At 49.9% G+C, this 12631-nt stretch overlaps 1 protein-coding gene across 2 annotated transcripts in view; it reads left to right on the top strand.

Moving 5' to 3' along the window:
• FBLN2 (fibulin 2) overlaps window positions 1-12434 on the top strand; it is a 62225-nt gene extending 49791 nt beyond the window's left edge. For both annotated transcript variants that reach the window (XM_073591535.1, XM_073591534.1), the window contains exons 7-13: window positions 244-387; window positions 1510-1638; window positions 3819-3944; window positions 6224-6340; window positions 6424-6552; window positions 7121-7244; window positions 8987-12434. In XM_073591535.1, coding sequence (XP_073447636.1) covers window positions 244-387; window positions 1510-1638; window positions 3819-3944; window positions 6224-6340; window positions 6424-6552; window positions 7121-7244; window positions 8987-9344 — 1127 coding nt within the window. In that variant the 3' untranslated portion in view covers window positions 9345-12434. The remainder of the gene's footprint in view (window positions 1-243; window positions 388-1509; window positions 1639-3818; window positions 3945-6223; window positions 6341-6423; window positions 6553-7120; window positions 7245-8986) is intronic.
• The last annotated feature ends 197 nt before the right edge of the window (window positions 12435-12631 follow it).

Genomic DNA, 12631 nt, shown 5'->3' on the forward strand with positions numbered 1-12631 from the left:
TATTCGAAAAATTTGTTAAACAGGTTTTCGTTAATTCAGATATTTCCGAATTAACAAATTTGTCTAAATTCGTTATAAAACAAATTCGGAACGAAATAAATTGCACACGTCTAGTTTGGGAGGAGATTTGTGCCAGGATGGAGGATTGGGGGAGGATGTTATTTTAAGACTCAGAATATGAAATCTCAATTTCCATCTCAGAAAAAGTTTCTTGGAATTTTTGTATTTTCCTCTCTCTCTCAGATATTAATGAATGTGTGGCGAGCCCCGCCCCCTGCAAACCTGGCTTCACCTGCGTCAACACCCTGGGATCGTTCGTGTGCCAGAGGAAACACCTCAACTGCAACCGCGGGTACCGACCCAACGGGAACGGCACCATGTGCATCGGTGAGGAGGATGATGGGAGTTCTAGTGTGAAATCTGAGGCTTCCCTTCGAAGGGTCCCCATGGAGGTCTTGGGGGGTCTCCGGCGCTCCTTGCTGTTATTTGTGACTTTGAAGAACATCAACTTAAAGGAGAATCATCTCTAAAACCAAAAAATAAACTTTAAGTATCGGAATATTATAATAAATCAGAGAAAATTCATGATATATGGGGCCTTCAATATCCAGAACTAAAGCTCCCTTCCCAACTTCCCGAGATAGATAGATAGATAGATAGATAGATAGATAGATAGATAGATAGATAGATAGATAGATAGATAGATAGATAGATAGATAGATAGATAGATAGATAGATAGATAGATAGATAGATAGATAGGAAGGACACATCCTAGAAAGGATTGAGAGATTCCAACATTGCAACAAAGTTCCAAAATCATTTTCATCTTTTATTACAAAGTCCCAAACTGTGTGAAAGTGAAGAAAACAAACACTACAAATAAATACATTATAAAACGGTAACAGACCTCCCTCCAGCCATAGTCCTCCTTCTGGGGTTATGGATAGATGGGTGCAATTTGTTTCATTACGAATTGAAATTCTTACAATTCTTTCATTATTCGGAGATTTGGATGTATCCAAATTTCCAAATTAAAATAGTAAGGAATGTAAACGAATCTGAAATGAGGTTATTTTGTCCAAAAATCAAATCAATTTAGAAAACGAGATTGAATTTGAAAACAAGAGTGGAGTAAAAATAGAATAGTAAAAACAATAGAATAGAATAGAAGGAATATAACTGTCTTCCAAAATTCAAATTTCAAAAATAACAAAATCAAATTCGATTCGAACTGACCGAATTTGGTTGAATTGAATAATGTTTCTTTATTTTAGGCAGGTCATTTGCACATTCATATCTATTATTTCCATGTCCAGCAGATGGAGCTCTAGGATTCTATTCACTTGTTTACCAGGCTAATCTGTGTACTATGTTGCGCTAAAATGCAGATTTTTAGGAGTCCATTGGGGTGTTTTGGGGCTTATTGGGGTGTTTTGGGGGTGTGGTTTGTGCATACATTGCATTGAGTGTGAATCTGGTTTAAGCATTCTTCATATTCTTTGTTGCAGATTTTGATGAGTGCAGCGCTGGGACCCACAACTGTTCTGCCGAGCAGACCTGCACCAATGTACCCGGATCATATCGTTGTAACTGCAAGGCTGGCTATCGCTACGACACATTCAGGAGGACGTGTATCGGTAAGATCAGATCACTCACCTAGCACACCCATCATCTAACTCTCATCAGCTAGAAATTAGCTGTATGTTAATATCTAATAAGTATCGCCATGTTGTCTAAGTAGTGTGATATATCAGAGCTGGAGTCAATGGTATGTGCCCCCATTTAGAATGATATCTGCATGGAGTTTGTATATTTTTATCCACAATTCAAAAACACTGGTTCTGCTGAACTTGTCCCTGGAGGCTGTTTGAAACAGGCTAGCGCATTGTGAGCTCCTCAGGGTTGAGGAAGAACATTGTGAGCTCCTCAGGTGTGAGGAAGATCATTGTGAGCTCCTCAGGGGGTGAGAAAGAACATTGTGAGCTCCTCAGGGTTGAGGAAGAACATTGTGAGCTCCTCAGGTGTGAGGAAGATCATTGTGAGCTCCTCAGGGGGTGAGAAAGAACATTGTGAGCTCCACAGGGGTGAGGAAGAACATTGTGAGCTCCACAGGGGTGAGCAAGAACATTGTGAGCTCCTAAGGGGTGAGAAAGAACATTGTCAGCTCATCACGGGTGAGGAATAATAGGGAGAACGTTGTCAGTCCCTCAGGGGTGAGGAAGAACATTGTTAACTCCTCAGGGGGCGAGGAAGAACATTGTCAGCTCCTCAGGGGGAGAAAAGGAATGTGAGCTCCTCAGGGGTGAGGAAGAACATTGTGAGCTCCTTAAGAGTGAGAAAGAACATTGTGAGCTCCTCAGGGTTGAGGAAGAACATTGTGAGCTCCTCAGGTGTGAGGAAGAACATTGTGAGCTCCTCAGGGGGTGAGAAAGAACATTGTGAGCTCCTCAGGGTGAGGAAGAACATTGTGAGCTCCCCAGGGGTGAGGAAGAACATTGTGAGCTCCTCAGGGGTGAGGAAGAACATTGAGAGCTCCTTAGGGTTGAGAAAGAACATTGTGAGCTCCTCAGGGGTGAGGAAGAACATTGTGAGCACCTCAGGGGTGGGAAAAAACATTGTGAGCTCCTCACGGGTGGGGAAGAACATTGTGAGTTCCTCAGGGGTGAGGAAGAACATTGTGAGCTCATCACGGGTGAGGAATAATAGGGAGAACGTTGTCAGCTCCTCAGGGGTGAGGAAGAACATTGTGAGCTCCTCATGGGTTAGGAAGAACATTGTGAGCTCATCACGGGTGAGGAATAATAGGGAGAATGTTGTCAGCTCCTTAGGGGATAGGAAGAACATTGTCAGCTCCTCAGGGGGCAAGGAAGAACATTGTCAGCTCCTCAGGGGGTGAAAAGGAATGTGAGCTCCTCAGGGGTGAGGAAGAACATTGTGAGCTCCTTAAGAGTGAGAAAGAACATTGTGAGCTCCTCAGGTTTGAGGAAGAACATTGTGAGCGCCTCAGGTGTGAGGAAGAACATTGTGAGCACCTCAGGTGTGAGGAAGAACATTGTGAGCACCTCAGGTGTGAGGAAGAACATTGTGAGCTCCTCAGGGGGTGAGAAAGAACATTGTGAGCTCCTCAGGGGTGAGCAAGAACATTGTGAGCTCCTCAGGGGTGAGAAAGAACATTGTGAGCTCCTCAGGGGTGAGGAAGAACATTGTGAGCTCCTCAGGGGGTGAGAAAGAATATTGTGAGCTCCTCAGGGGTGAGGAAGAACATTGTGAGCTCCTCAGGGGTGAGGAAGAACATAGTGAGCTCCTCAGGGGTGAGAAAGAACATTGTGAGCTCCTCGGGGGTGAGGAAGAACATTGTGAGCTCCTCACAGGTGGGGAAGAACATTGTGAGCTCCTCAGGGGTGAGGAAGAACATTGTGAGCTCGTCACGGGTGAGGAATAATAGGGAGAACGTTGTCAGCTCCTCAGGGGATAGGAAGAACATTGTCAGCTCCTCAGGGGGCGAGGAAGAACATTGTCAGCTCCTCAGGGGGTGAAAAGGAGTGTGAGCTCCTCAGGGGTGAGGAAGAACATTGTGAGCTCCTTAAGAGTGAGAAAGAACATTGTGAGCTACTCAGGGGTGAGGAAGAACATTGTAAGCTCCTCAGGGGGTGAGGAAGAACATTGTGAGCTGGTGGGTTTTCCTGATCTTTGAAAAAAGCTGGTTCTGGTAGCTTTCATGTGCTAAAATTTACAGTGTGAATGTATAGGTGAGACGTAGTAAATCCTCAACTATATTTTTGTAGCATATCCCTATTTTATTCTTTTTCTTTTGTAGATATAAATGAATGTTGGACCTATCCGGGGCGCCTGTGTCACCACACCTGCGAGAACACGGTTGGCTCTTATCGCTGTTCTTGTTTTGCGGGATTCCGCTTGTCCCAGGATGGGAGACACTGTGAAGGTAATGGTGTCCATCAGTAGGTGATAGCATGAAAACCTGTCACCAATTATAAAAAAAATGCTCATAAAAGCACAAAAAAATCATTCAATCATTTTTATTGATTGAAAGGATCCTCGAAAAAAGTAGAAAGTGTAAGTAATCCAGGAAGTATCAATGCCTTAGCCCAGCTCCCTCCTTGCATGCCATAGCCCTCTCTTCTTCTGAGAGTGTCTCATTGCTGTCTGTGCTGGTCCATCTCCTCCACCCTCCCTTCACCCCCTCCTCCTCAGGGGAGGGGTGAAGGGGAATACTATAGAGTGTCACTTGAGTGACAGTTCTAAGTCTGCTGGGGCTGCTGACATCACATCCAAGATGATGGATGAGCAGTCTCAGGGATTTTGGTTGTCTACATCAGCGTTGTCACCCTAGGTAAAGCCAGGCCAAAGGGTAGGCAGAAGAGGCAGCCGCTTTGGGCACCTCACCAGAAGGAGGAGTACAAAAGGGCAGGGCATACAACCTATGCTGCTATGGAGGGGCAATGCATTTTGCCTTGGATCTCAAAAGACCTTGTCCAGCAGTGAGCCTTGGAGAGGACTACAGATGGCAGAAGCAGCCATGATGCAGAGGAGAGGAGACGCGATAGAAGCCGCTGCCCATAGGAGTGCTGCCAGCCTGCAACCTAGATGGGGTAAGTGCCCCATAGGAGCGCTGCCCGTCTGCAACCTAGATGGAGTAAGTGCCCCGTAGGAGTGCTGCCCGACTGCAACCTAGACAGGGTAAGTGCCCCGTAGGAGCACTGCCCACCTGCAACCTAGATGAAGTAAGTGCCCCGTAGGATCGCTGCCCGCCTGCAACCTAGGTGGGGTAAGTGCCCCGTAGGAGCGCTGCCTGCCCGCAACCTAGATGGGGTAAGTGCCCCGTAGGAGCGCTGCCCGCCTGCAACCTAGATGGAGTAAATGCCCCGTAGGAGCACTGCCCGCCTGCAACCTAGATGGGGTAAGTGCCCTGTAGGAGCGCTGCCCGCCTGCAACCTAGATGGAGTAAATGCCCCGTAGGAGTGCTGCCCGCCTGTAACCTAGACGGGGTAAGTGCCCCGTAGAAGTGCTGCCCGCCTGCAACCTAGATGGAGTAAGTGCCCCATAGGAGCGCTGCCCACCTGCAACCTAGATGGAGTAAGTTCCCAGTAGGAGCGCTGCCCGCCTGCAACCTAGATGGGGTGAGTGCCCCATAGGAGCGCTGCCCGTCTGCAACCTAGATGGAGTAAGTGCCCCGTAGGAGCACTGCCCGCCTGCAACCTAGTTGGGGTAAGTGCCCCGTAGGAGCGCTGCCCGCCTGCAACCTAGGTGGAGTAAGTGCCCCATAGGAGTGCTGCCCGCCTGCAACCTAGCTGGGGTAAGTGCCCTGTAGGAGCGCTGCCCGCCTGCAACCTAGATGGGGTGAGTGCCCCATAGGAGCGCTGCCCGCCTGCAACCTAGTTGGGGTAAGTGCCCCGTAGGAGCGCTGCCCGCCTGCAACCTAGGTGGAGTAAGTGCCCCATAGGAGTGCTGCCCGCCTGCAACCTAGCTGGGGTAAGTGCCCTGTAGGAGCGCTGCCCGCCTGCAATCTAGGTGGAGTAAGTGCCCCGTAGGAGCGCTGTTCGCCTGCAACCTAGACGGGGTAAGTGTCCTGTAGGAGTACTGGCCGCCTGCAACCTAGACGGGATAAGTGCCCCGTAGGAGTGCTCCCTGCCTGCAACCTAGACGGGATAAGTGTGGGGCAGGATGACCGAAGGGGGGGGCGGGAAACCGACTGACTGATTGACTGATAACAGCCACTGATCAGCCGGTATTTTTTTAACTTTTTTATAACCTAATGCTTATAATGGTGTATTTATAAGACTAAAAAAGGAGCAAATAAGAGATATTTATTGTTGGGATTTATGTACACTTAGGGGGTCCATTAATAAAAGATTTGTTGGCCGAATGTTAGAAGCGTTCGTGCAAGCTGACCGTGCAAGCTTTTTCTTTTTTTATAAATGAATTCCTTTATAGTCAGCTCCATCTAGTGGCCAGAATGCGGTATAACATTCTGAAATAACTCGATTCAAAAATATACCGCATTTTGGTCACTAGATGGCGCTAATGATCATAAAATAATACAGAGAAATTTCAGCCAAATGCTTCTAACATTCGGGCCAACGAATGTTTCATAAATAGACCGCTTAAAGAAGTCTTCATCGGAATTCAGCTTGTCAGCAACCACGCTTCATTCCCAGGTTGATTTCAGCCTTCACCCTCATTTTATACATGCTTCCTCTACAGACGTGAACGAGTGCGATCAGAACCCGTGCAACCAGGAGTGCACCAACATTTATGGCTCGTACCAGTGTTACTGCAAAGAGGGCTACAAGTTGGGTGAAGATGGCCTCTCCTGCGAAGGTAACAACCAATCCGATCCGTTTCCTGCCTGAAAGACGGCGGAACGTGGAACCCCTTGGTAAATGTTCCTTCTCTGACTCCAGATATAGACGAGTGTCAGCAGAGCATCGGCACCCTGTGCGTCTTCGCCTGTGTCAACACACCGGGGAGCTACCAGTGCGCCTGCCCCGAAAACGGCTACACCATGACTGCCAATGGGCTGTCCTGCAAAGGTACCCAATCAATCACTTATCAGGTAGACAGTGCAGGGCTCAAGGGGCAGCTGCTTTAGGCCCCACAACAATGACTGGGCCCGGGGCAGCTGCCCCTTTTGCCCTGCGTTAAAGATGGTTTTGGTGATTGTTATTCTACACCATTCTGGCCACTGAGGGGTGACTTACCTTACTTATCAGAAGGAGAAGATACTGGTCCATGTAAAGGAACCCACCAACGGAATGTCCTTATCAGGGATTAGCAGCCGTCGTAAATAATCCCCACAATGTGTCTTTTAGGTTTACTTCCTATGATCGTCAGCTCCATCTAGTGACCATAATGTATTTTCCTGTTTGAAGTATTTCACAAGATTAATCACCATTATGGCCACTAGATGGAGCTGACAATCATAGGAAATGAACACATTATAGACATTATGGAGAGTTGTGATGGCTGTGAAAATCCCGAGACCTTTACACTGTGGGCGGCTCTTCCTCCACCAGGGAAGGATCGGAGGTGTTGGTTGGGTGTATTTTGCTGAATTTGGCCTCTTAAAATCTTCACCTAACGTTATTCTCTTCTCCTCAGATATTGATGAATGTGAAATCGGGACACACAACTGCTCAGGGTCGGAAGAATGCTTTAATATTCTGGGGAGTTACAAGTGTCTGGCCTTCGAGTGTCCAGAAAACTACCGAAAAGTCTCACACATGTAAGTTTTGGTTGGAGAAGGTGGGAACCCCTCATAATGGGCACAGCGGGTGTACAGACCCGGAAACTCAGCACAGGGATGGTGGGAACCCCTCATAATGGGTACAGCGGGTGTACAGACCCGGGAACTCAGCACAGGGATGGTGAGAACCCCTCATAATGGGCACAGCAGGTGTACAGACCCGGGAACTCAGCACAGGGATGGTGGGAACCCCTCATAATGGGCACAGCGGGTGTACAGACCGGGGAACTCAGCACAGGGATGGTGGGAACCCCTTATAATGGGCACAGCGGGTGTACAGACCCGGGAACTCAGCACAGGGATGGTGGGAACCCCTCATAATGGGCACAGCGGTGTACAGACCCGGGAACTCAGCACAGGTATGGTGAGAACCCCTCATAATGGGCACAGCGGGTGTACAGACCCGGAAACTCAGCACAGAGATGGAGGGAAACCCCTCATAATGGGCACAGCGGTGTACAGACCCGGGAACTCAGCACAGGTATGGTGGGAACCCCTCATAATGGGCACAGCGGGTGTACAGACCCGGAAACTCAGCACAGAGATGGAGGGAAACCCCTCATAATGGGCACAGCGGTGTACAGACCCGGGAACTCAGCACAGGGATGGTGAGAACCCCTCATAATGGGCACAGCGGGTGTACAGACCCAGGAACTCAGCACAGGGATGGTGAGAACCCCTCATAATGGGCACAGCGGGTGTACAGACCCGGGAACTCAGCACAGGGATGGTGAGAACCCCTCATAATGGGCACAGCGGGTGTACAGACCCAGGAACTCAGCACAGGGATGGTGGGAGCCCCTCATAATGGGCACAGCGGGTGTACAGACCCGGGAACTCAGCACAGGGATGGTGAGAACCCCTCATAATGGGCACAGCGGGTGTACAGACCCGGGAACTCAGCACAGGGATGGTGAGAACCCCTCATAATGGGCACAGCGGGTGTACAGACCCAGGAACTCAGCACAGGGATGGTGAGAACCCCTCATAATGGGCACAGCGGGTGTACAGACCCGGGAACTCAGCACAGGGATGGTGAGAACCCCTCATAATGGGCACAGCGGGTGTACAGACCCAGGAACTCAGCACAGGAATGGTGGGAACCCCTCATAATGGGCACAGCGGGTGTACAGACCCGGGAACTCAGCACAGGGATGGTGGGAACCCCTCATAATGGGCACAGCGGGTGTACAGACCCGAGAACTCAGCACAAGGATGTGGGAACCCCTCATAATGGGCACAGCGGGTGTACAGACCCAGGAACTCGGCACAGGGATGGTGAGAACTCCTCATAATGGGCACAGCGGGTATACAGACCCGGGAACTCAGCACAGGGATGGTGGGAACCCCTCATAGTGGGCACAGCGGGTGTACAGACCCGGGAACTCAGCACAGGGATGGTGAGAACCCCTCATAATGGGCACAGCGGGTGTACAGACCCAGGAACTCAGCACAAGGATGTGGGAACCCCTCATAATGGGCACAGCGGGTGTACAGACCCGGGAACTCGGCACAGGGATGATGGGAACTCCTCATAATGGGCACAGCGGGTGTACAGACCCGGGAACTCAGCACAGAGATCTTGCTGATAGAGCCCCCTAGAGTTGGTGGAGACCATTAGGTGGTTTGACCATCCAGTCTACGCGGTGATGGAGCCCCACCATTCGTTTCTCTGCCATCATCCCTGGTTCTCACCGCAGTTGCTGTTTCTCATTTTGCAGGAAATGTGAGCGGATCCAATGCTTCAACTATCAGGACTGTCAGAACACGCCGGTGCGGATCTCCTACTACCGCCTCAATTTCCCCACTGGTGTGGTGGTCCCGGCACAGATCTTCCGGATCACCCCTTCGCCAGCCTACACGGGTGACAACATCCTCATGGACATCAAAAAGGGCAACGAGGAGAATTATTTCAGCGTCAGGAAATTCAACCCGTACACGGGAATCCTCTACCTCCAGAGACCCATCAGGAAGCCGAAAGACTTCCTTCTGGACGTAGAGATGAAGCTGTTCCGCCAGGGGACGGTCACCACCTTCCTGTCCAGGATCTACGTCTTCATCACTGCCAACGCTTCCTAATCCAAACATGGCGCCACCTAGAGATATATCATGTACCGCGTTATATATGTGGGGCGCTCAGTGATAATACGGACTATCTATGTAGCTCATATACCGGGACATATGGTGCCTCCGGCTTCATCTCCAGCCGGGATGGCACCAGATTGCTGCAACTAACCTACCTACTCTAAGCAGGGATTTCAAGGCCTACTCCTCCCATATGTAGCTTCCACCCAGCTAAGTTCACTCTGGAAACAGGTGCAAGTTAATCCTCACACACCTGCCTTGCAATTCTCTCTACCTTTCCGTTCAGTAGTCTGACCAATATGTACAGGACAGGAAGCAATGGGGAATCTATCCTGTGGAGACACCAACAGAGCGAGGAAGGGTTCCAGCATCTGTTCCCAGTGAGAACTACCCCACCCATCAGATAGACATTGACCTTACATCCTCCATTTTTATAGTCTCACCTCTAGTTTCCTATTCCAGCAGTTTACAGGTTGTCTGCCTATGGCTGCTCAGTCCAATGGGCAAGAGAGTGCGACCCAGTGCACTCAGTAATGGAACTGGTCAGACACGCCCCCTCTATGGTCAGACACACACCCTCAGTGGTGAGACACACCCCCTCAATGGTCAGACACACCACCCCCTCAATGGTCAGACACACCCCCTCAGTGGTCAGACACACACCCTCAGTGGTGAGACACACCCCCTCAATGGTCAGACACACCACCCCCTCAATGGTCAGACACGCCCCCTCTTTGGTCAGACACACCCCCTCAATGGTCAGACACGCCCCCTCTTTGGTCAGACACACCCCCTCAATGGTCAGACACGCCCCCTCTATGGTCAGACACACCCCCTCAGTGGTGAGACACACACCCTCAATGGTCACACACACCACCCCCTCAATGGTCAGACACACCCCCTCAGTGGTCAGACACACCCCCTCAATGGTCAGACACACCCCCTCAATGGTCAGACACACCACCCCTTCAATGGTCAGACACACCACCCCCTCAATGGTCAGACACGCCCCCTCTATGGTCAGACACACCCCCTCAGTGGTGAGACACACACCCTCAATGGTCACACACACCACCCCCTCAATGGTCAGACACACCCCCTCAGTGGTCAGACACACCCCCTCAATGGTCAGACACACCCCCTCAATGGTCAGACACACCACCCCCTCAATGGTCAGACACCCCCCCTCAGTGGTCAGACACACCCCCTCAATGGTCAGACACACCCCCTCAATGGTGAGATACACCCCCTCAATGGTCAGACACACCCCTCAATGGTCAGACACACCCCTTCTATGATTAGACGCACACCCTCAATGGTCAGACACACCCCCTCAATGGTGAGATACACCCCCTCAATGGTCAGACACACACCTTCAAATGGTCAGACACACCCCCTCAATGGTCAGACACACCCCCTCAATGGTGAGATACACCCCCTCAATGGTCAGACACACCCCTTCCATGATTAGACACACGCCCTCTTTGGTCAGACACACCCCCCAATGGTGAGATACACCCCCTCAATGGTCAGACACACCCCCTCAATGGTAAAATACACCCCCTCAATGGTCAGACACACCTCCTCAATGGTCAGACACACCCCTACAATGGCGAGATACACCCCCTCAATGGTCAGACACACCCCCTCAATGGTGAGATACACAACTTCAATGGTCAGACACACCCCCTCAATGGTCAGACACCCCTTCCATGATTAGACACACCCCTTCAATAATTAGACACACCCCTTCAATGATCACACACACCCCTTCCATGATTAGACACACCCCCTCAATGGTCAGACACACACCCTCAATGGTCAGACACCCCCCCTCAATGGTCAGACACACCCCTTCCATGATTAGACACACCCCTTCAATGATTAGACACACCCCTTCAATGATCATACACACCCCTTCCATGATTAGACACACCCCCTCAATGGTCAGACACACCCTCACTAGTCAGACACACACCCCTATCTGGTCAGACACACCCCTCAGTGGTCAGACAGTCCCTCTCTAGCCAGACACACCCCCTCAATGGTCAGACCCTGTCCCATTCTGGTCAGACACACCCCTTCAATGGTCAGACATGGATCCTCTCTGGTCAGACACACCCCTCAGTGGTCACATGGCCCCGCTCTGGTCAGAAACACCCCTTTGAAGGTCAGACGACCAATCTCTGGTCAGACACACTCCTAAGTGTTCAGACACACCCCTAAGTGTTCAGACAGCCCCTCTCTGGTAGGACACATCCTTTCAACAGTCAGACATGGGCCCTCTCTGATCAGACACACCCACTTAACCGTTGGACACACCTCTTCAATTATCAGACACACTCCCTCTCTGGTCAGACACATCCCTTCAAAAGTCAGACACACCCCTTCTCAGACATGGCCCCTCTCTGGTCAACACCTCCCCACTCTTCCTCTGCAATTTAGGCCTGTGGGAGGACATGTGAAAAGGGGCGTGGCTATAATGAGGGGCGTGGCTGTTACTTAGCTCTGCCAGCACAGAGCACTGGAAGGGGAGGACAGAAAGCAGCATCTGAGAAAACAATGGATTCCAAGGCATTTCCAATCACAAATAATAACACAACAGGGTACAGGACTATACAAGGATAGGAAGGTGTGGAAGCTGTGGGGGGGGAATACAAATACTAATAAGCCCCTTTTCCTGGAAAAGTATAAATACAAGTATCGCGCTTCCCATATCTAGAATGTTTGGGATTAAAGGAGAACCCCGATAAGCCTTATCTTTATGTAAAACCGCCAATGACATCACAGAGACAAAACGCTGTTTCTAATGTCTTCCTATTATTGTCATCCACACATGCAGAGATTTCTCTGGTCGTTCCTCGGCCAATCATCACTGAGCATGTCCAAAAATGGATGACAAAAAAAAAAAAAAAACATTGAGGATGCGATGTGTGTGGATTGGTTACATGGAGTCATTTCGGCAGCTCTGTCCGAATCCTGCTTCTTCCCGGCATGTCTCACATCTGTGGAACGTCTTATTTATTCTAATTTATGTCGATGAATGTAACATTGTTTAACCCAACAATAAAAGTTATAAAGGAACGCTTTTCTGTCAGTCTGAGAGGAGACGCGATCGAGGGACAGACGTACAGATCAGCTGTACCAGGCAGTACGGGTCATGTGATAACAGTGCCCAGGTAATACTGCTCCACCCACTGCGACCAGCAGATTATTTAGCAGCATGATATTATGATTTGTTAGACACCAAATATGATATACACACTCACTGGCCACTTTAT

Source organism: Aquarana catesbeiana, linkage group LG07, assembly GCF_042186555.1.
Source record: "Aquarana catesbeiana isolate 2022-GZ linkage group LG07, ASM4218655v1, whole genome shotgun sequence".
NCBI classification, from domain to species: Eukaryota; Metazoa; Chordata; class Amphibia; order Anura; family Ranidae; genus Aquarana; species Aquarana catesbeiana.